We start from the raw sequence: 24,726 nt of genomic DNA on the forward strand, positions 1-24,726 counted from the left end.
GAGGCTGAGGTTGGAGGATCACTGGAGCCCAGGAGGTCAAGGCTCCAATGAGCCGTGATTTTTTGCCACTATACTCCAGCCTAGGTGACAGAGTAAGACCCTGTCTCCAGAAAAAAAAAAAAAAAAAAGCCAGAAAAGGAGAAACAAATGATCAAAAAAAGTAAACGAGGCCAGTTGTGGTAGCTCACACCTGTAATCCTAGCACTTTGGGAGGCTGAGGCGGGTGGATCACCTGAGGACAGGAGTTTGAGACCAGCCTGGCCAACATGGTGAAATCCCATCTATACTAAGACACAAAATTAGCTGGGTGTGGTGGCCCATGCCTGTAATCTCAGCTAATGAGGAGGCTGAGGCAGGAGAATCAGTCGAAGCCGGGAGGCGGAGGTTGCAATGAGCCAAGATCACACCATTGCACTCCAGCCTGGGCAAAATAACTAAACCATTAAAAAAAAAAAAAAAAAAAGCCAGAAAAGGAGGAACAAATGATCCAAAAAAGTAAAAGAGGCCGGGTGCAATGGCTCACATTTGTAATCCCAACACTTTGGGAGGCTAAAGCGGGTGGATCACCTGAGGTCAGGTGTTCGAGAGTAGCCTGGGCAACATGGTGAAACCCTGTCTCTACTAAAAATACAAAAATTAGCTGGGTGTGGTGGCGGGCATCTGTAATCCCAGCTACTCAGGAGGCTGAGGCAGGAGAATTGCTTGAACCTGGGAGGTGGAGGTTGCAGTGAACCAAGATTATGCCACTGCACTTCAGCCTGGGTGACAAGAGTGAAACTCCATCTCAAAAACAAAAAAACAATGTAAAGGGCAGGAACAATGGAAAACAAACAATAAACCTGGTAGACCTAAATCCAATCATATCAATAATTACAAGGAACATTAATGGATTAAAATAAATATGAGACAGAGGTTGTTAGGATAAATTACAAAACAAGACCCAACTACATACTGTCTTACGAGATGCACTTAAAATATAAGACATAGCTAAGTTGAAAGAAAGTGGAAGCAAAAAGATATGCCATGCAAAGAGTAAGCATAAAAAGACTGAAGTGGATATATTAGTATCTGGTAGAATAGATTTAAACACAAACATTTTCAAACATTTCATGATGATAAAGAATAAAGTCAATGAAGAATATATAGCAATCATAAATGTATGTGTGCCTGCTAAAATAACTTAGAAAAATATGAATCAAAATTTGACGGAATTAAAGGGGAAATTTTTAAAACTCCCACCATCATATAGTTGGAGGCATTAACACTTCTCTTTCAGCAGTTGATGAAACAACTAAATAAAAAAATCAAAAACATAAATTTGAACAATATTATGAACAACTTTGACCTAAAGAACACTATTTCTAACAACTTTCTTTTCAAGTGTACATGGTACATTCGCTAGCGTAGACCACATATGGGCTGTATTAGTTTATTGCTGCATAATAATATTAACACAAACTGGCCGGCCGCGGTGGCTCACGCCTGTAATCCCAGCACTTTGGGAGGCCGAGGCGGGCGGATCACAAGGTCAGGAGATCGAGACCATCCTGGCTAACACGGTGAAACCCGTCTCTACTAAAAATACAAAAAATTATCCGGATGTGGTGGTGGGCGGCCCCTGTAGTCCCAGCTACTTGGGAGGCTGAGGCAGGAGAATGATATGAACCCGGAGGCGGAGGTTACAGTGAGGCAAGATGGTGCCGCTGCACTCCAGCTTGGGTAACAGAGTGAGACTCCGTCTCAAATAATAATAATAATAATAACAATACCACAAATTTGGTTGCTTAAAAGAACGTACATTTATTATCTCACAGTTTCTGTGGTTCAGAAGTTCCTGCATTGTTTAACTGGGTCCTCTGCTACAGGGTCTTGCAAAGCTGCTGTTGTATTTTTTTTTTTCTGATTTTTTCTAATTTTTCTGTCTTGAAGTCTCTCACATGAGAGTGGCTGTAAATTCTAGCCCTACCCTGATGAGACTCTAGAAATTTGGACATAGATGTTTACAGTGTGCCTTTCATGGGTATTTCTTTATCCCGGCAAGTGCCCTCATGCCTAAGTGTCTTACCTATGACCAGATGTCCCTCTCACAGCACACTTGCATACCTGGCGGATGCTCTTAGAGTTCTTCTTGTCTGTGTCCAGTTTATTCCTACCAAAATAGCAGATAGCCACTCTCTAGGAGAATCCTGAAAAAGAAGTTAGGGTCGAGTATATCAGTCAGGTGAGACACAGGAGGCAGCTCAACAAAACACAGGAAATAACAGTGGTGTATTGCTTAACAGATGCCAGAGAGAAGAGGGCAGCATGCCTCCGAGGGCCAACAGGAAGTGGGGAGCCATCCAGGACATGCACAGTCAACTAGTGGGTGGGGAACTGGAGAAAGAGTCCAAGGGACCTGTGGGCTGAGGCTTTTATTGAGATCCAGGGCATTTTCCAAGCAGGTTTCCCTCAGGGAGTTGTCATTGGTGGGTTTAGAGCAAGCAGGCACAGATTTCATGGAGTCATGCTGTGTCTGAGAAATCTGTATTAGGGTTCTCTAGGGGAACAGAACTAATAGGATAGATGTGTATATGAAGGGGAATTTAGTAGGAGAATTGACTCACATGATCACAAAGTGAAGTCCCACTGTAGGCCATCTGCAAGCTGCGGAGCAAGGAAGCCAGTCCGAGTCCCAAAACCTCAAAAATAGGAAGCCAACAATGCAGCCTTCAGTCTGTGGCCGAAGGTATAAGAGGCCCCTAGCATGTCACTGGTGTAAGTCCAAGAGTCCAAAAGCTGAAGAACTTGGAGTCTGATGTTCGAGGGCAGGAAGCATCCAGCATGGGAAAAAGATGAAGGCCGGAAGACTCAGCAAGTCAAGTCCTTCCATGTTCTGCCTGCTTTATTCTAGCCAAACTGGCAGCTGATTAGACGGTGCCCACTCAGATTGAGGGTGCGTCTGCCTGTCCCAGTCCACTGATTCAAATGTTAATCTCCTTGGCAACACCCTCACAGACACACCCAGGAACAATACTTTGCATCCTTCAGTCTAATGAAGTTGACACTCAGTATTAACCATCACGGAGAGGTGGTTACTGTGGCATATTTCTGCAGTCCTTGTGGGTATAGGGTCAGTGGAGCAAGTCAAGTAGGTTGAATCTGGTTGCTTCTTAGGGAGGTGGTTACCAGGAGGCAGTTGTGTAAGGTAGTTATCTAATTGACCACATTGAGGAGCTGAGAGGAGGTAGAGAACTGGAAACTGTGCTAAGGGTGACTAAGACCTGCTTCTGGTATGAAAATGTCCAACTTAACATTCAGTATGGATGCTGAGGCAACATAAAATTATAGGAATTCACTTCAGCTGTCATTAAGGTATTGGTAGGGCTGTGGTCTTAGCTGAGGCTTGCTTAGGGAAGGATTCACTTCCAAGCTAATGTGGTTGCTGGTGGCATTCAGTTCCTTGCAGGCTGCCAGTCTGAGCGTTTCCATTTCTTGCTAGCTGTCAGCTGGAGGCCGTCTCAGCTTCTTGCCATTCAGCAGCTCACAAGCTGGCAGTTTGCTTCTTCAAAGCTAGCAAGAGTCTCCTAGCAAGGTGGGTTACAATCTTATGTAATGTAATCACATACTTTTTGTCACCTTTGCCACAATCTATTGGTTAGAATATATAGATCCGTCCCATGCTTAAGAGGAGAGGAACACAAAAAGCATGAATATTAGGAGGTGGGGATAATAGGAGCCACCCTAGTGTCTGTCTGCCATAATATTCTGGGCCTTAAAACAATAAACCACATTCTTTTGAAATGTGCATGGTACATTAACCAGCATAGACCATGTGTGGGTCCATAGGACAAGTTTCAGAAATTTTCAAAAGATTGAAATCATATAGAGGATGTTCTTTGAGAACAATGGAATTCAATTGGAAACCAATAATATTAAGATCTAGAAAAACTATAAATATTTGGAATTTAATTAGCATACTTCTAAATAATCTATATGTCAAAGATGAAAACATTTTGAACTGAATGAAAATGAAAATAAAGCAATATCACAATTGTGGAATGCAGCTGAAGTTATATTCAGAGGGAAGTTTATGTGTTTAAAATCCTTAGCTTAGAAAAGGAGCAGGATATAAATGAATGTTTTGAGTTCTGACCTTAATAAATTAGAAAAAAAAGAGCAAATTAATTATAAAATAAGTAGAGAGAAGAAATAATAAAGACAAGGGCCAAAATCAATGAAAGAGAAAATGGACAATGATAGAAAAAAAATTACTGTAATCAAAAGCTTGTTATTTGAAGAGATCAATTAAAGTTTTAAATCTATCTAGAATGGGCCGGGCGCGGTGGCTCAAGCCTGTAATCCCAGCACTTTGGGAGGCCGAGACGGGCGGATCACGAGGTCAGGAGATCGAGACCATCCTGGCTAACACGGTGAAACCCCGTCTCTACTAAAAAATACAAAAAACTAGCCGGGCGTGGTGGTGGGCGCCTGTAGTCCCAGCTGCTCGGAGGCTGAGGCAGGAGAATGGCGTGAACCCGGGAGGCGGAGCTTGCAGTGAGCTGAGATCCGGCCACTGCACTCCAGCCTGGGCGACAGAGCGAGACTCCGTCTCAAAAAAAAAAAAAAAAAAAAAAAAATCTATCTAGAATGATCAAGAGTTAGAGAGAAGGCACTAATTACTGGTAATGAGAATGAAAACTGGGGCATTGCTATAGATCCTGTGGAAATGAAAAAGATAAAAAGAAAATATTTTGTACAATTTCATATCGATAAAGAAGTACACACAACTTAGATGAACTAGATAATAGTCTTGAAAGACATGGATTACAGAACTAGCCACAGAACAAATACAAAACTTTAATAGATGTTTATTAGGGAAAGAAATTGAATTTGTTGTTAAAAGAAATTGAATTTGTTGTTAATTAAAGGAACTGAATTTGTCCTTCCTGCAAAGAAAACTCCAGGCCCACATGGTATCACTGCATACAGCTATCAGACATTTAAGGAATAAATAATACAAATTCTACACAAATGCATTAAGAAAATGGAGGGCATTTCCCAACTCATTTTATTAGACTAGTATTATCTTGATCCCCAAACAAGACACAGACATCACAAGAAAACTTAAAACCAATATCCCTCAACACAGATGCAAAAATGAAATTGAACATTATGTATCTATATGTCACCAGGTAGGATTTTTCCTAGGAATGCAAGATTTGTTCAACATTAAAAAATGTATCAATGCAATTCATCGTATTCATACAGTAAAGTAGAAAAAACACGTGGTCATTTTGCTTGGCATGGAATGTGCCTTTGACAAAATCTAACACCAGTCATGATAAAATCTCCCAGCAAACTAACATAAAATACAAAGGTAGTTTAACATCTGAAAATTAACTGATGTAATACACTATATTAATAGAATAAAAGAAGACAGTCATCTTTTTTTTTTCTTTTTTTAAAAATTATACTTTAAGTTCTAGGGTACATGTGCACAATGTGCAGGTTTGTTACATATATATACATGTGCCATGTTGGTGTGCTGCAACCATCAACTCATCATTTACATTAGGTATATCTCCTGATGCTATCCCTCCCCCCTCCCCCCACCCCATGACAGGCCCCACTGTGTGATGTTCCCCACCCTGTGTCCAAGTGATCTCATTATTCAGTTCCCACCTATGAGTGAGAACATATGGTGTTTAGTTTTCTGTCCTTGTGATAGTTTGCTCAGAATGATGGTTTCCAGCTTCACCCATGTCCCTACAAAGGACATGAACTCATCCTTTTTTATGGCTGCATAGTATTCCATGGTGTATGTGTGCCACATTTTCTTAATCCAGTCTATCATTGATGGACATTTGGGTTGGTTCCAAGTCTTTGCTATTGTGAATAGTGCCGCAATAAACATACGTGTGCATGCGTCTTTATAGCAGCATGATTTATAATCCTTTGAGTATATACCCAGTAATGGGATGACTAGGTCAAATGGTATTTCTAGTTCTGGATCCTTGAGGAATCGCCACACTGAGAAGACAGTCATCTTAATAAAAGCAGAAAACACAACTGACAAAGTTCAGCACCCATTCATAATAGAAACTCTCTGCAAACTAGGAATAGATGGAAATGTCCTAAACCTCATCAAGGGAATCTATGAAAAAACCCAGTAGCTAACCACCTACTTAATGGTGGCAGTTTGAAGGCTCTCTATCTCAGGAATAAGGCAGAGTTGTCTGCTTACATGTTCTATCCAACATTGTACTATATATTTTAGCCACGTAGTACGGCAAAGAAAAAAAATCATAACAGATCAAAAAGGAAGAAGTAAAACTGTCTTTATTTGCAGACAACATGGTTTGTAGGTAGAAAGCCCCAAGGAATCTACAGAAAAAGCTACTGGAAGAACTAATAAGTGAATTTAACACTGCCACAAAATGCAAAGTCAGTGTACCCAAAATCAGTTATATTTCTGTATCCTATCATTGAGCAATTGGAAAATAAAATTTAAAAATGTGTTTATAATCGTGTAAATTTAAATATTTAGAAATAAATGTAGCAAAAGATTTGTGAGAAATGTACACTGAAAACTATAGAACAGTGCTGAGAGAAATCGAAGACCACATAAATCAATGGATACATATGCTGTTTTAATTAGAAGACTCAATAGTGTTAGGGTGGCATTTTTCTCCAAATTGATTAGATTTGGCACAATCCCAATAAAAATCTCAGCAAGTTTTTTCAGAGACATTGATAAGATGATTTCAATATTTATATGGAAAGTCAAGGCACATAGAATAGCCAAAACAATTCCAAGAAAGAACAAAATTGGAAGACTTACGTTACCTCATTTCAAGACCTGCTACACAGTTATAATAAGACAGAGTGGCAATGGCATGAGAATAGATATATTGTTCAATGGAATGGAGAGTGTAGAAATACAGGCACGTGTGTGTGTGTGTGAGAGCGAGAGAGAGAATATATACATATATATATGATCAGTTCCTGTTTAACCAAAAATGCTGAGGTAATTCAAGGGAAAGGGTAGTCTTTCAGTACACAGTACTAGAACAAGAGCCTTTTCAGAGGAATGGATCTCAAGGGAAGAGACAGAAACCAGACTGTAGGGTTTTGAAGCATAACAGGAATTAAGAAAATGAAGTGAAGGCAGTGGTATGCTATAGTGGTTAAGAGTATAGGCTGGGAGGCCGAGGCAGGCGGATCATGAGGTCAAGAAATCGAGACCATCCCGGCTAACATGGTGAAACCCTGTCTGTACTTAAAATACAAAACGTTAGCCGGGGTGGTGGTAGGCGCCAATAGTCCCAGCTACTCGGGAGGCTGAGGCAGGAGAATTGCTTGAACCCAGGAGAAGGAGGTTGCAGTGAGCCAAGATCGTGCCACTGCACTCCAGCCTGGCGACAGAGCAAGAGAGCGTAAGCCGGGCATGTTGGCTCATGCCTGTAATCCCAGCACTTTGTGAGGCTGAGGCGGGTAGACCACCTGAGGTCAAGAGTTTGAGACCAGCCTGGCCAACATGGCAAAACCGTGTCTCTACTAAAAATACAAAAATTAGCTGGGTGCAGTGGCGCGTACCTGTAATCCCAGCTACTTGAGAGGCTGTGGCGGGAGAATAGCTTGAACCCAGGAGGCAGAAGCTGCAGTGAGCCAAGATCACGCCATTGCACTCCAGCCTGGGTTACAGAGTGAGGCTTCATCTCAAACAAACAAACAGAAAAGAGTATGGCCTCTGGAGCCAGGTGCTGGAGTTTCAATCCTGGCTGTCTGCTTTCTAGCTGTGTGATCTGTATGAAATAAAGGAAGGAATAGTACCTACCTCACAGGTGGTTATAGAAATTCAAAGAATTGGCCGGGCGCGGTGGCTCAAGCCTGTAATCCCAGCACTTTGGGAGGCCGAGACGGGCGGATCACAAGGTCAGGAGATCGAGACCATCCTGGCTAACACGGTGAAACACCGTCTCTACTAAAAATACAAAAAACTAGCCGGGCGAGGTGGCGGGCGCCTGTAGTCCCAGCTACTCCGGAGGCTGAGGCAGGAGAATGGCGTAAACCCGGGAGGCGGCGCTTGCAGTGAGCTGAGATCCGGCCACTGCACTCCAGCCCGGGCGACAGAGCAAGACTCCGTCTCAAAAAAAAAAAAAAAAAAGAAATTCAAAGAATTAATATACGGGCTGGGCACTGTGGCTCATGTCTGTAATCCCAGCACTTTGGGAGGCCAAGGCAGGCGGGTCACCTGAGGTCAGGAGTTCGAGACCATCCTGGCCAACATGGTGAAACGCCGTCTCTACTAAAAATACAAAAATTAGCCGGGCGTGGTATTGCGCGCCTGTAATCCCAGCTACTCGGGAGGCTGAGGCAGGAGAATGGCATGAACCCGGAAGGCAGGGGTTGCAGTGAGCCGAGATTGTACCACTGCACTCTAGCCTGAGCAACAGAGCAATACTCTGTCTCAAAAAAAAAAAAAAAGAGAGAGAGAAAAAGAATTAATATACAAAACCTGCTTACAGCAGTGTCTGGCACAGAGTAATTGCTATCTAAGTGTTCTTGTTTTTATTATTATTATTAAAGATTATTCTCTGAAAAGATTTGACTGGGAATGGAAGAAAAAGATGTATTTTGCTTTGCTGGAGAAGGAAGGGAAAGTCAAGGGGAGGAGGAATTTGAAAACATTTACTTGCCTAGAGAAACCTAGATCAAAGAAAAAGCCAAAGGTCTAAAAGAGAGCAATGAGAACAGATGATGCAAGGCTCCAAAGTTCAGAGAACTGAATAAGGGGGATGAGACTCAAAACAAGAGGACTCCTGACTCACTAGGTTAGGGGTAAGGATGGGTTCTGATAAATACCAATATGTTGGGAGTGTTCTGCTGCCTTTGATTTTGGCCAATTAAGAGGTAACGTGCTATGAAGAAATGGAGTTGGGGGAAGGATAGTTTGGATTAGTTTGGAGGGGATTTGGTGGAGAATGGTGAGTACTTGGGATACCCAAGGAACATAGGAGAAATTTAACCACGGACAAGTAAAGTGTTCAAAGTTTTGTGGTTTGCAACCCTGTATATCACAAGAATTTCCTTCTCCATATCTCCTTGTAGAACTGGTTATATTAACATCTAGTTATTTTATTTTATTATTTTTTTGAGACAGAGTCTTGCTCTGTCGCCCAGGCTTGAGTGCAGCGTTGTGATCTTGGCTCACTGCAAGCTCCACCTCCCAGGTTCACGCCATTCTCCTGCCTCAGCCTCCTGAGTAGCTGGGACTACAGGCACCCGCCACCACGCCTGGCTAATTTTTTATTTTTTTTTTTTTTTATTTTTAATAGAGACGGGGTTTCACCGTGTTAGCCAGGATGGTCTTGATCTCCTGACCTCATGATCCATCCGCTTCAGCCTCCCAAAGTGCTGAGATTCCAGGCATGAGCCACTGTGCCTGGCCACACCTAGTTATTTTTTTTTAAGTGAAAACAGTTTGCCTTTACTTTGTAAGAAGAGTTTACACCCATGAGATAACTTGAGACAACCTGAGGTCTTACAAAACCAGTCTTAGAATCATTGAATTAACCATCTTAACTGAAAAGAAGAAAGAATGTAATAAAAATCAAACAAAATTTTAAAAGTCTAGGAAGGTTGTAATCATTACGCCTGTGATTAGAAGGTTTTCTTTCTAATTCTTTGTGTCTTTCACTAACATGGTACTTCAGGTTTTTAACGAGATGCAAAAATTACTTTAATTGCTTACCTGCCTAAGAATTCTGACTTTTAAATTCAGGAAATAATTGTAGATATAACTAACAAGGAAAACTGTGATTTTTTTGTCTGGGTGATCTGAGCTTGGGGTAAGCAATAATTAAAATTTTTCTTTCTTTTTTTTTTTTTTAACAGTGATCCTTATGTGAGAGTGACGTTATATGACCCAATGAATGGAGTTCTTACAAGTGTGCAAACAAAAACCATTAAAAAGGTTAGACTTAGCAATATTCAAAAGTTTTTAATGTACTTTGTTTTATTTTTAGAAGACAAAACATTATTTAGTTATACTATGTTTATTATTTTTCAGAGTTTGAATCCAAAGTGGAATGAAGAAATATTATTCAGAGTAAGTATGTATTTTATTTTACTAAAGTGGAAAAGTAAGTTTTTTTCTCAGGAGGTTAGAATGATAAATTCTCAATTATAATATTTGAAGATGTATCTCAGAATTTGCTTGAAATTGTGAAAATGTAAAAGGAATTGAAATTGAGGATGACATACTCCTGGAACCATTTGTCTTATGAAAAACATAAATGTAAAATAATGGAGAGGTAAAAGACTGGAATTATCTCATTCTAGTGAAACTGATTAGAGACTGTACAGTAGTCTTGTTCCAGTTGAGCAGATTCAGTGTTTTCTCATAAAGATGATGCAAATTATATTTATATCTCCCCAGTCATTTATTATTAAACAGGTTAGGGCCTATCAAGTGAATAGATTTCTTTTTATCCACACGTCATTCACATTGCTGCCTTTCCACCCCATCTGCCTCATTTACCATAGGAGCAAACTCCAATCAGCAGTTATTTCCAGTTCCTCAGTAGGACCCTCAAACTGACCCTCTGTGTACCTATTTGATATGAGTCCTTACTGTTGCCAGAATCGAAATCCTACCAGAGCAGTGGTAGAGATGCATTTCAGGAATTTCCCCTCTCTGGATTATTCCCACTTGTGTCATCCTTAAAATGTTCTTCCTTGACCCCATTTTCCCCTTTAGCTGTTGACTTGTTTCTCTGTTCACCTGAATAAGGAACGTTCATGGGAGAGTTGTCTACCCTCATCATTTCTGCTTCTCCAGGATGATCCTTGACCCACTGTACTCTCACTCACATCCCCGTCACTCAAATGAAACTGCTGTTATTCAGGTCCCCAGTAACTTCCCTGCTGCCAGGTTCATCTCATCTCATCTTACTCATGCTCTTCGCAGCATTTGACATGACAGATCATTCCTGAAGCACCAGCCTCTCTGGAGGCTTCTATGGTACCATACTTGATTTCAGTAAGGAAAACAGAAGCTGTTCTTCCATACTTCATGTTTAAAGATAATTTTGTTTGTTTTGTTTTGTTCAATTTTAATAAAGTGAATTTGAAGGGAAGAAATTGCTGACACTAAGGGCAAAGAAGCTGTTGCTGAAGATCCAGCCAACGGCACCAATTAAGTTGCTTCTGTTTTTTCGGTTTGGAGTAAGATTTTCCCTACTGTATGTAGTATGACAGAAAAACAACATTTTAAATCGGTTAGGAAATTTTGGACTCTTGAAGAAATGATATTGAATCAATTGGATAGTCATACGAAGAAAAATGAATTTCTGTTTTTACTATTTACCAGAATAAATTCCAGGCTTGATAATGTCTGGTTTTGATTGCTTTTTTGGCACAAGTGTTGCTTAGGAGAGTGTTTTTAAATTCCCAAGTTGTTGAGTTATTTATTTATTTATAATTTTGTTTTATTTTACTTATTTTGTTACATTTTTCTTAGAAACATATGTATTTTCAATATATTTCAAAGTTTTCTTTCTACCTCTTATGTTTTTTCTGATATTATTGGCTTGCCCATGTTAAATAATGTTTAGTCATAACAATGGATATATATTTGTCTTGTTTCAATTTTAGTGGGAATGCGTCTAGCATGTCTCCGTTAAATATGGATAGCTTTTTATTATCATATTAAAGATGTATTCAGCTATTGCTATTTTTTCAAGAGTTAAAAGAAAAAACATATTGATACTTCCAATTTGAGCCATGATACAGTAACAGGATATCGGGCTTAACCTGATGTGTAAACAACCATAAAGCTGGGGGGAATAGGAGAAATGTGGGGATGTTGGTCAAAGTGTACTGACTTTTAGTAGTAAGATAGATAAGTTCTGAGATCTAACATGTAGCATGGTGACTACAGTTAATAATACTGTATGTACACTCGAAATGTACTAAGAGAATAGATTTTAAGTGGTCTCACTATACACACACACAGTGGTAAGTAACTGTGGTGACAGATGTGTTAATTTGATTATGGTAATCATTTCACAGAATATACATATATCAAATCACACGTATACTTTGAATATTTACAATCATTATTTGTCATTTATAACTCAAGAAAACTGGAAAAAAGAAATCTACTTAGATATAGTGAAATAGATGGTTAAAATTTAAAAGATGCAAAGAGATATACCATGCAAAAGTAATCAAAAGAAACTGAGGTAGCCATATCAATGTCAGACAAAGTAGACCTTAGAATAAGGACAATTACTGGGCATAAAAGGACTATTATATGATGATAAAAAGGGGAAATTCATGAAGAAGCCAGAAACAGCTCTAATTGCTTATGCACCTAATGACAAAGCTTTAAAATACCCAAAGCAATAAATGATAGAACTGAAAGGAGAAATGGGCAATTACCCTATGTGGAGAATTTAGCACTCTTCTTTTTCTCAGTAACTGGTAGAACAAGTAGAAAAAAAAAATTTAGTAGTGATATGGAAGTCCTGAAGAACACTATCAAGTTGATTTTACCTAATTGACATCTATAGACTCTCTATTCCAACAGTAGCAGAATATGTAGTCTTTTCAAGTACACATAGAGTAGATACTGAGTAATCTGGGCCAAAACCCAAACCCTAACAATTTTAAAAGAATAGAAATCATGCAAATTATGGTCTGTGACTAGAATGAAATGAAAGCAAGAATCAATAATAAAAAGGTATCTAGAAAATCCCCAAATATTTGGATGATAAACACTTGTAAGTAGCTCATGGGTCAAATAAAAATTCTCAATGGAAATTAGAAGATATTTTGAGAGAATGAAACTTTTTGATGGGGTTGTTTTTTTCTTGTAAATTTGTTTGAGTTCTTTGTAGGTTCTGGATATTAGCCCTTTGTCAGATGAGTAGATTGCAAAAATTTTCTCCCATTCTGTAGGTTGCCTGTTCACTCTGATGGTAGTTTCTTTTGCTGTGCAGAAGCTCTTTAGTTTAATTAGATCCCATTTGTCAATTTTGACTTTTGTTGCCATTGCTTTTGGTGTTTTAGACATGAAGTCCTTGCCCATGCCTATGTCCTGAATGCTACTACCTAGGTTTTCTTCTAGGGTTTTTATGGTATTAGGTCTAACATTTAAGTCTCTAATCCATCTTGAATTAATTTTCATATAAGGAGTAAGGAAAGGATCCAGTTTCAGCTTTCTACTTATGGCTAACCAATTTTCCCAGCACCATTTATTAAATTAGGGAGTCCTTTCCCCATTTCTTGTTTTTCTCAGGTTTGTCAAAGATCAGATGGTTGTAGATGTGTGGTATTATTTCTGAGGACTCTGTTCTGTTCCATTGGTCTATATCTCTGTTTTGCTATCAGTACCATGCTGTTTTAGTTACTGTAGCCTTGTAGTATAGTTTGAAGTCAGGTAGCGTGACGCCTCCAGCTTTGTTCTTTTGACTTAGGATTGTCTTGGCAATGCAGGCTCTTTTTTGGTTCCATATGAACTTTAAAGTAGTGTTTTCCAATTCTGTGAAGAAAGTCATTGGTAGCTTGATGGGGATGGCATTGAATCTATAAATGACCTTGGGCAGTATGGCCATTTTCACGATATTGATTCTTCCTATCCATGAGCATGGTATGTTCTTCCATTTGTTTGTGTCCTCTTTGATTTCACTGAGCAATGGTTTGTAGTTCTCCTTGAAGAGGTCCTTTACCTCCCTTGTAAGTTGGATTCCTAGGTATTTTATTCTCTTTGAAGCAATTGTGAATGGAAGTGCATTCCTGATTTGGCTCTCTGTTTGTCTGTTACTGGTGTATAAGAATGCTTGTGATTTTTGCACATTAATTTTGTATCCTGAGACTTTGCTGAAGTTGCTTATCAGCTTAAGGAGCTTTTGGGCTGAGATAATGGGGTTTTCTAAATATACAATCATGTCATCTGCAAACAGGAACAATTTGGCTTCCTCTTTTCCTAATTGAATACCCTTGATTTCTTTCTCTTGCCTGATTGCCCTGGCCAGAACTTCCACCACTATGTTGAATAGGAGTGGTGGTCAGAGAGGGCATTTTGCTGGTTTTCAAAGGGAATGCTTCCAGTTTTTGCCCATTCAGTATGATATTGGCTGTGGGTCTGTCGTAAATAGCTCTTATTATTTTGAGATATGTCCCGTCAATACCTAGTTTATTGAGAGTTTTTTAGCATGAAAGGCTGTTGAATTTTGTCAAAGGTCTTTTCTGCATCTATTGAGATAATCATGTGGTTTTTTCCATTGGTTTTGTTTATGTGATGGATTATGTTTATTGATTTGCATATGTTAAACTATCCTTGCATCCCTTGGATGAAGCCAACTTGATCATGGTTGAAAAGCTTTTTGATGTGCTGCTGGATTCGGTTTGCCAGTATTTTATTGAGGATATTGGCATTGATGTTCATCAGGGATATTGGTCTAAAATTCTCTTTTTTGTTGTTGTGTCTCTGCCAGGCTTTGGTATCAGGATGATGCTGGCCTCATAAAATGAATTAGAGAGGATTCTCTCTTTTTCTATTGATGGGAATAGTTTCAGAAGTAATGGTACCAGCTCCTCTTTGTACCTCTGGTAGAATTCAGCTGTGAATCCAACTGGTCTTGGACTTTTTTTGGTTGGTAGGCCATTAATTATTGCCTCAATTTCAGAGCCTCTTATTGGTCTATTCAGGGATTCAACTTCTTCCTGGTTTAGTCTTGGGAGGGTGTATGTGTCCAGGAATTTATCCATTTCTTCTAGATTTTCGAGTTTATTTGCATGCACGTGTTTATAGTATTTGCTGATGGTAGTTTGTATTTCTGTGGGATCGGTGGTGATATCCCCTTTATCATTTTTTATTGTGTCTATTTGATTCTTCTCTATTTTCTTCTTTATTAGTCTTGCTAGCAGTCTATTTTGTTGAGCTTTTCAAAAAACCAGCTCCTGGATTCACTGCGTTTTTGAAGGATTTTTTTTGTGTCTCTATCTCCTTCAGTTCTGCTCTGATTTTATTTTTTTGTGTGTCTCTATCTCCTTCGGTTCTGCTCTGATCTTAATTATTTCTTGGCTTCTGCTAGCTTTTGAATTTGTTTGCTCTTGCTTCTCTAGTTCTTTTAATTGTGATGTTAGGGTGTCGGTTTTAGATCTTTCCTGTTTTCTCTCGTGGGCATTTAGTGCTATACATTTCCCTCTAGACACTCCTTTAAATGTGTCCCAGAGATTCTGGTATGTTATGTCTTTGTTCTCATTGGTTTCAAAGAACATCTTTATTTCTGCCATCGTTTAGTTATTTACCCAGTAGTCATTCGGGAGCAGGTTGTTCAGTTTTCATGTATTTGTGCATATTGGGGTGAGTTTCTTAATCCTGAGTTCCAATGTAATTGTGCTGTGCTCTGTGAGACAGTTTGTTGTTATCTGTTCTTTTACACTTGCTGAAGAGTGCTTTACTTCCAGTTATGTGGTTAATTTTAGAATAAGTGTGATGTGGTGCTAAGAAAAACGTGTATTTTGTTGATTTCAGGTGAATCTCTCACGGTTATTGTGTGGGAGTCTAAGTCTCTTTGTAGGTCTCTAAAGACTTGCTTTATGAATCTGGGTGCTCCTGTATTGGGTGCATACATATTTAGGATAGTTAGCTCTTCTTGTTGAATTGATCCCTTTACCATTATGTAATGGCCTTCTTTGTCTCTTTTGATCTTTGTTGGTTTAAAGTCTGTTTTATCAGAGACTAGGATTGCAACCCTTGCTTTTTTTTTCTTTGCTTTCTATTTGCTTGGTAGATCTTCCTCCATCCCTTTATTTTGAGCCTATGTGTGTCTCTGCACATGAGATGGGTCTCCTGAATACAGCATACTGATGGGTCTTGACTCTATCTAATTTGCCAGTCTGTGTCTTTTAATTGGGGCATTTAGCCCATTTGCATTTAAGGTTAATATTGTTATGTGTGAATTTTGATCCTATGATTATGATGTTAGCTGGTTATTTTGCCCGTAATTGATGCAGTTTCTTCATAGCATTGACGATCTTTATAATTTGGCATGGTTTTGCAGTGGCTGGTACCAGTTGTTCTCTTCCATGTTTAGTGCTTCCTTCAGGAGCTCTTGTAAGGCAGGCCTGGTGGTGACAAAATCTCTCAGCTTGTCTATAAAGGATTTTATTTCTCCGTCACTAGTGAAGCTTAGTTTGGCTGGATATTAAATTCTGGGTTGAAAATTCTTTTCTTTAAGAATGTTCAGTATTGGCCTCCACTCTATTCTAGTTTGTAGGGTTGCTGCCGAGAGATCCGCTGTTAGTCTGATGGGCTTCCGTTTGTGGGTAACCTTACCTCTCTGGCTGCCCTTAACATTTTTTCCTTCGTTTCAAACTTGGTGAATCTGACAGTTACGTATCTTGGTGTTGCACTTCTTAAGGAGTATCTTTGTGGTGTTCTCTGTATTTCCTGAATTTGAATATTGTCCTGTCTTGCTAGGTCGGGGAAGTTCTCCTGGGAAATATCCTGAAGAGTGTTTTCCAGCTTGGTTCCATTCTCCCTGTCACTCTCAGGTACACCAATCAAACATAGAGTTGGTCTTTTCACATAGTCCCGTATTTCTTGGAGGCTTTGTTCGTTTCTTTTTATTATTTTTTCTCTAAAGTTGTCTTCTCACTTTATTTCATTAATTTCATCTTCAATCACTGATATCCTTTCTTCTACTTGATCGAATCAGCTACTGAAGCTTGTGCATGTGTCATGAAGTTCTCATGCCATGGTTTTCAGCTCCATCAGGTCATTTAACATCTTCTCTACACTGTTTATTCTAGTTGGCCATTTGTCTAACCTTTTTAAAGGTTTTTAGCTTTCTTGCGTTGGGTTAGAACATGCTACTTTAGCTCAGAGAAGTTTGTTATTACCGACCCTCTGAAGCCTACTTCTGTCATCTCATCAAAGTCATTCTCCTTCCAGCTTTGTTCTGTTGCTGGAGGGGAGCTGTGATCCTTCGGAGAAGAAGAGGCGCTCTGGTTTTTAGAATTTTCAGCTTTTCTGCTCTGGTTTCTCCCCATCTTTGTGGTTTTATCTACCTTTGGTCTTTGAGGTTTGTGACATACAGATGGGGTTTTGGTGTGTATGTCCTTTTTGTTGATGTTGATGCTATTCCTTTCTGTTTGTTAGTTTTCCTTCTAATACTCAGGTCCCTCAGCTGCAGTTCTGTTGGATTTTGCTGGAGGTCCACTCCAGACCGTTTGCTTGTGTATCACCAGCGGAGGCTGCAGAACAGCAAATATTGCAGAACAGCAAAATTGCTGCCTGATCCTTCGTCTGGAAGCTTTGTTCCAGAGGGGCACCTGCCTATATGAGGTGTCTGTTGGCCCCTACTGGGAAGTGTCTCCCAGTTAGGTTATACAGGGGTCAGGGACCTCGAGGAGGCAATCTGCTTGTTATCAGAGCTCCAGTGCCATACTGGGAGCATCACTACTCTCTTTAGAGCTGTCAGATGGGGATGTTTAAGTCTGCTGGAGTTTCTGCTGCCTTTTGTTCAGCTATGCCCTGCTAACAAAGGTGGAGTCTGTAGAGGCAGTAGGCCTTGCTGAGCTGAGGTGGGCTCCACCCAGTTCGAGCTTCCCAGCCACTTTGTTTACCTACTCAAGCCTCAGCAATGGTGGACGCCCCTCACCCCACCAGGGTGCAGATTGTCAGGTTGATCTCAGACTGCTGCGCTAGCAGTGAGCAAGGCTCCATGGGCGTGGTATCCACCGAGCCAGGCATGAGAGAGAATCCCCTGGTCTGCCAGTTGCTAAGACTGTGGGAAAAGTACAGTATTTGGCCAGAAGTGTCCCATTTTTCCGGGTACGGTCTGTCACGGCTTCCCTTGACTAGGAAAGGGAAATCCCCCAACCTGTTGTGCTTCCCAGGTGAGGCAGTGCCCCATCCTGCTTTGGCTTGCCCTCTGTGGGCTGTACCCACTGTCCAGCCAGTCCGAATGAGATGAACTGGGTACCTCAGTTGGAAATGTAGAAATCACCCATCTTCTGCATCGATCACACCAGGAGCTGCAGACCGGAGCTGCTCCTATTTGGCCATCTTCCAATCATTACATCTTAAAGCTCCAAAATAATCTCCTTTGACTCTGTGTCTCACATCCAGGTCACACTGATGCAAGGGATGGTTTCCAAAGGCCTTGGGTGTCTCCACCCCTGTGTCTCTGCAAGGTACAGCCCCTTCAGCTGCTTTCACAGGCTAGTGTTGAATGCCTGCAGGTTTTGCAGGCAAATAGTGCAAGCTGTTCATCTCCCATTCTGGGGTCTGGACAATAGTGGCCCACTTCTCACAGCTCTACTAGGCAGTGTCCCAGTCGGAACCCTGTGTGGGGACTCCAGTCCCACATTTGCCATCCACACTGCCGTAGTAGAAGTTCTCCATGAGGGCTCTGCCCCTGCAGCAGACTTCTGTCTGGATAGCCAGGCATTTCCATACATCCTCTGAAATCTAGGAAGAGCTCCTAAGCCTCAGCTCTTGTCCTCTGCACACTTTCAGGCTTAACACCATGTGAAAGCCACCAAGACTTATAGTTTGAACCTTCTAGAGCAGCAGCCTGAGACATATCTGGGTCCTTTTTACCCACAGCTGAAGCTGGAGTGGCTAGGACTCAGAGAGCAGTGTCCCACAGTTGTGGAGGGCAGCAGGGCCCAGGGCCTGGCCTGTGAAATCATTCTTCCCTTCTAGTCCTCTGGGGCTGTGATAGGAGGAGCTACCACAAAGGTCTCTAAAATGCATTCAAGGCATCTTCCCCATTGTCTTGGCTGCTGTGAACATTCAGCTCCAGCAGCTGGCTTGAATTCCTCCCCACAAAATGGGGCTTTCTTTTCTACCACTTGGTCAGGCTGCACATATTCCAAACTTTCATGCTCTGCTTTCCTTTTAAATATAAGTTCCAGTTTCAGATCATTTCTGTGAATGCATATAAGCCTATGGTTAGAAGCAGGCCACATCTTGAACACTTTGCTGCTTAGAAATTTCTTCTGCCAGATACCCTAAATCATCTCTTTCAAGTTCAAAGTTCCACAGATTTCTAGAGCAGGGGCACAATGCTGCCAGTTTCTTTGCAGAAGCATAGCAAGAGGGCCGTTTATTTCAGTTCCCAAAAGATTCCTCATCTTCGAGACCTTCTCAGCCTGGACTTTCCTGTCCATATCACTATAAGCATTTTGGTCACAGCCATTCAACAAGTCTCTAGGAAGTAAGTTCTATCTTTCCCCCATCCTCCTTTCTTCTTCTGATCTGTCCAAGCTGTTTCAGTCTCTGCCCATTACCCACTTCCAAACATGCTTCCACATTTTCAGGTATCTGTATAGCAATGCCCCACTTACCAACACCAATTTTCTGTATTACTTTGTTCTTGCATTGCTATAAAGAACTGCCTGAGACTGAGTAATTTATAAAGAAAACAGGTTTAATTGACTCACAGTTCCACAGGCTGTACAGGAAGCATGGCTGGGGAGACCTCAGGGAACTTAACAATTATGACAGAAGGTGAAGGGGAAGCAGGCTCATCTTACATGGCCAGAGAAGGAGGAGGAGAATGAAGGGGGAAGTACTACACACTTTCAGGCAACCAAATCTCATAAGAAGTCACTCACTGTCACCAGAGCAGCAAGGAGGAAGTCTGCCTCCATGATCCAGTCACCTCCCATCTGGCCCCTCCTCCAACATTAGGGATTACAATTTGACATGAGATTTGGGCAGAGACATAATTCCAAACCATGTCAGATACCATACAAACACCAGAAAAAACATGCTAATGGTTGTGTTAACATCAGCCAAAGTAGACTTCAGGACAGTATTGCCAGAGATGAAGAGGGTATTTCATGATCATAAAGGGTGAATTCAACAAGAAGACATACAATCTGAAATGTGTATGGACCTAGTAATAAATCTTTAAAATTATGAAGTAAAAATTGACAGAACTAAATAAATAAACAAATCCACAATAATTGATTTTGTCACTTTTAGTAACTGATACAACAACTAGACAAAAAAATTTAGTAAATACATAGGTGATTTGAACAACACTAGCAATCGAGTTAACCTATTTGACGTGTATGGAACACTACAGCTAATACCCAAGTGTATATTCTTTTTATATGCCCATGGAGCATTTACCGAGATAGACCACATATTGGGCTGTAAACCAAGTTTCAATACACTTAAAAGGATTGAAATTCAACAGGATTGGTTGAGCGTGATGGCTCACGTCTATAATCCTCGCACTTGGGGAAGCTGATGCAGGCGAATCACTTGAGGTCAGGAGTTTGAGACAAGCCTGGCCAACGTGATGAAACCCTGCCTCTACTAAAGAAAAAATATATACAAAAATTAGTTGGGTGTGGTGGCGCACACCTATAATACCAGCTACTTGGAAGACTGGTCATGAGAATCGCTTGAACCTGGGAGGTGGAGGTTGCAGTGAGCTGAAATCGCGCCACTGGACTCCAGCCTGGGTGACAGAGTGAGCCTCTGTCTCAGAAAAAAAAAAAAAAAAAAGAAGTTTAACAGGATAGGTTTCCTGATCACAACAAATTTAAGTTAGAATTCAGTAACACACACCACACACACACACACACACATACACATATATATCGCAAATGTTTAGAAATTAAACAGGTTTCTTTTGAATAAGCCATGGATCAAAAAAGAAAATATAAGGGAAATTAAAAGGCATTTTAACTGATTGATTGTTAAAGCATAACATACCAAAATGTGCGATGAAGCTAATTCAGTGCTTAGCGATTAATTTATACCTTTAAATACTTATATATAAATGAAGAAATATTCAAAATAATTGATCTAAGCTTCCACCTTAAGTTCTTTAAAGAAAAAGAAGGAAGGAAATAAGAATAGAAATCAATGGACAAGAAAATGGACACAAAGTAGAGAAAATAAATAAAACCAAAGATGGATCTTCAAAAAACTTAATGAAATTGATAGACGACAGCTGGCCTTATATGAGAGCGAAAGAGAGAGTACTCAGATGACTAATATTAGGAATCAGAGGAAGGAACCTACAGATACTTTTTAAAAGGTAATATTGTAACTAATTTTATGCCGGTAATTTTAACAACTTAGTTTAAATAGATAAATTCTTATGAGCCAAAATATACTAAAACCAATATAAGTAGAAATAGAAAATATGGATATCTGTTAGAGGAATTAATGTTATAATTTATTTTTTTATTTAAAAAAATTAAGGTGTTTATAATTTTAAAATCTTACCATTATTTTTGATGATTACATTCTCCTATTAGAAAGAATATTTGACCTGTCATGGTGGCTCATGCCCGTAATACCAGCACTTTGAGAGGCCAGGGTGGGCCCCCCAAAAGTTTAAGATCATCCTGAGCAGCATAGTGAGATCCCATCTCTACCAAAAAAACGACCCTTTTCACAAGGCATGGTGGCACACACCTATAGTCCCAGCTATTTGGGAGGCTGACGTGGGAGAGAATACTTTGAGCCAAGGAATTTGAGGATACCCTGGGCAAAATAGTGAAACATAGTCCCAAAAGAAAGACAGAGATAGACAGAGACAGAGAGACAGAGAGAGAGAGAGAGAGAGAAAGAGAGACGGAGGGAGGGAAGGGGGAGGAGGTAAGGAGGGAGGGAGGGAGGAAGAACTACTTTGGAATTAAAGATGTTAATGAGTCCCAGCACTTTGGGAGGCCGAGACGGGCGGATCACGAAGTCAGGAGATCGAGACCATCCTGGCTAACACGGTGAAACCCCGTCTCTACTAAAAAATACAAAAAAATTAGCCGGGCGAGGTGGCGGGCGCCTGTAGTCCCAGCTACTCGGGAGGCTGAGGCAGGAGAATGGTGTGAACCCGGGAGGCAGAGCTTGCAGTGAGCTGAGATCTGGACACAGCACTCCAGCCTGGGCGGCAGAGTGAGACTCCGTCTCAAAAAAAAAAAAAGATGTTAATGAGAAAAATAAGAAAGCCATTTAAACAAAATTTTAACTGATTTATTGGGGGTATAGTTCATATAGAAAAAGCCTGCACATATTTAATACATAAGGTTTGATAGGTTTAAACATATGCATACAGCTGTGAAACCATCACCACAATCAAAGTCATAAACATACCCATCACCTCCAAAAGTTTCCTCGTATCACCCCCTTTTTGTGGTAAGAACACTTGATATCTACCCTCTTCACAAAGGTTTTGGTGTACAGTGTGGTATTAAACCACCATTCTACTCTCTGCTTCTATGAATTTGACTATTTTAGATACTTTTTGTGAGTAAGATCATCAGTATTTGTTCTTCTGGGACTAGCTTATTTCATCTAGGGTAATGTCCTCAAGGTTCATCCATTTTGTTGCAAATGGCAGGATTTCCTTTTTGAAGGCTGAATAATATTCTATTGTATGTATATGCCACATTTTCTTAATGTATCCTTCAATGGGTATTTAGGTTATTTCCATATCTTGGCTACTGTAAATAATGCTGTAATGAACGTGGGAGGGCAGATAACTTTAATTGCAGTGATTTTATTTCCTCTGGCTACATATGTAGAAGTGGGATTGCTAGATGACCGGTAGTTCTATTTTTTAATTTTATGGGGAACCTTTATACTGTTTTCTGTAGAGGCTGGACTATTTTACATTGCTACCAACAGTGTGCAGGGATTCTAATTTCTCCACATCTTTACCAAAACTTGTTATCTAAAAAGATCTAAAAATTTTTGTAATAGTCATCCTAACAGGTGTGGTTTTGATTTGCATCTGCCTGATGATTAGTGATTTGTGAGCACCTTTTTACATAAAGGGTAGGCTATTTGTCTTTGGAGAAATGTCTATTCAAGTCTTTAGTTCATTTTTTAAATTGAGTTCTTTATTGTTTGTATTAGTCCGTTTTCACACTATGATAAAGATACTACCTGAGACTGGGTGATTTATAAACAAAGGAGGTTTAATTGACTCACAGTTCCACATAGCTGGGGAGGCCTCAGGAAACTTACAGTCATGGCAGAAGATGAACGGGAAGCAGGTATCTTCTCCACAAGGTGGTAGGAGAGAGAAGAGAAAGTGAAGGGGGCGGAACCCTTTGTAAAACTATCAGATCTCCGGAGAACTCACTCACTGTCATGAGAACAGCATGGGGGAAATTGCTCCCGTTTTTTTGTTGTTGTTGTTTTTGTTTTGTTTTGTTTTTTTGAGACAGAGTCTCACTCTGTTACCTGGTTGGAGTACAGTGGCACAATCATGGCTCATTGCAGCCTCAACCTTCTAGGCTGAAGTGACCTCCCACCTCAGCCTCCCTAGTAGCTGCAAACAGGTGCATACTACCACGCCCAGCCATTTTTAATTTTTTTTTTTTTTTTTGTAGTGCCTCACTGTTTTACCCAGGCTGGTCTCAGCCTCCCAAAGTGCTGAGATCATAGGCATGAGCCACTGTGCCTGGGAGTTTATTTTATTTGTTGTTGTTGTTGTTCCTTGTTTGTTTTTGCTATTGGGTTATATTAGTTCCTTTTGTATGTAATTTTGAAGTTTGGATATCAACTTTTTATCTTATACATGGTCTACAAATATTTTTCCCATTTTGTAGGGTGCCTTTTCACTTTGTTGTTTCCTTTGTTATATAGCTTTTTAGTTAAATGTAGCCACACTTGTCAGTTTTTGCTTTCATTGCCTGTGTTTTTGGTGTCTCCCAAAAAATCATTGGCATCGTCAAGACCAAAGTCAAGAAGCTTCTCCTCTGTTTTCTTCTAGGGGTTTTACAGTTTCAGGTCTTGTTTGTGTCTTTAATTCATTTTGAGCTGATTTTTGTGTTTGTTTTAAGATAAGGGTCCTATTTCTTTCTTTTGCATGTGGATATCCAGTTTTTCCAAGTGATTTGTTGTTTTTTTTGTTTTGATTTTTGTTTTGTTTTGTTTTTGAGACAGAGTCTTGCTGGAATGCAGTGGCACCATCTCGGCTCACTGCAACCACCACCTCCCAGGTTCAAATGATTCTTCTGCCTCAGCCTCCTGAATAGCTGGGACCGCAGGCAGGCACCACCACTCCCAGCTAATTTTTGTATTTTTAGTAGAGACAGGGTTTCACCGCATTGGCCAGGATGATCTCGATCTCTTGACTTCATGATCCTCCCACCTCAGCCTCCCAAAGTGCTAGGATTACAGGTGTGAGCCACTGTGCCTGGCCACCATTTGTTGAAGAGACTGTCCTTTCCCCTTTGTGTATGCTTGGCACCTGAGTCGAAGATCATTGAACTGTATTTCTTGGGTTTGTTTTTGATCTATCTATTTCATTGGTTTCTGTCTATCTTTTTTTTTTTTTTTTTTTTTTGAGACGGAGTCTCGCTCTGTCGCCCGGACTGGAGTGCAGTGGCCGGATCTCAGCTCACTGCAAGCTCCGCCTCCTGGGTTTACGCCATTCTCCTGCCTCAGCCTCCGGAGTAGCTGGGACTACAGGCGCCCACCACCTCGCCCGGCTAGGTTTTTTTTGTATCTTTTAGTAGAGACGGGGTTTCACCGTGTTAGCCAGGATGGTCTCGATCTCCTGACCTTGTGATCCGCCCGTCTCGGCCTCCCAAAGTGCTGGGATTACAGGCTTGAGCCACCGCGTCTGGCCGGTTTCTGTCTATCTTAATTCCTGTATCAGACTGTTTTAATTACTGTAGCTTTGTGATATATTTGGAAATCAGGAACTATTATGCCTCTAGCTTTGTTCTTCTTTCTCAAGATGCAGG

General features: G+C 40.4%; 1 protein-coding gene across 1 annotated transcript in view; it reads left to right on the forward strand.

The window, feature by feature from the left end:
• NEDD4 (NEDD4 E3 ubiquitin protein ligase) overlaps nucleotides 1–24,726 on the forward strand; it is a 177,920-nt gene that overhangs the window by 29,965 nt on the left and 123,229 nt on the right. The window contains exons 3-4 of the mRNA XM_033190033.1: nucleotides 9,877–9,955; nucleotides 10,052–10,090. Coding sequence (XP_033045924.1) covers nucleotides 9,877–9,955; nucleotides 10,052–10,090 — 118 coding nt within the window. The remainder of the gene's footprint in view (nucleotides 1–9,876; nucleotides 9,956–10,051; nucleotides 10,091–24,726) is intronic.

The sequence above is a fragment of the Trachypithecus francoisi genome, unplaced genomic scaffold (assembly GCF_009764315.1).
Source record: "Trachypithecus francoisi isolate TF-2019V2 unplaced genomic scaffold, Tfra_2.0 Lachesis_group3, whole genome shotgun sequence".
Taxonomy (NCBI): Eukaryota; Metazoa; Chordata; class Mammalia; order Primates; family Cercopithecidae; genus Trachypithecus; species Trachypithecus francoisi.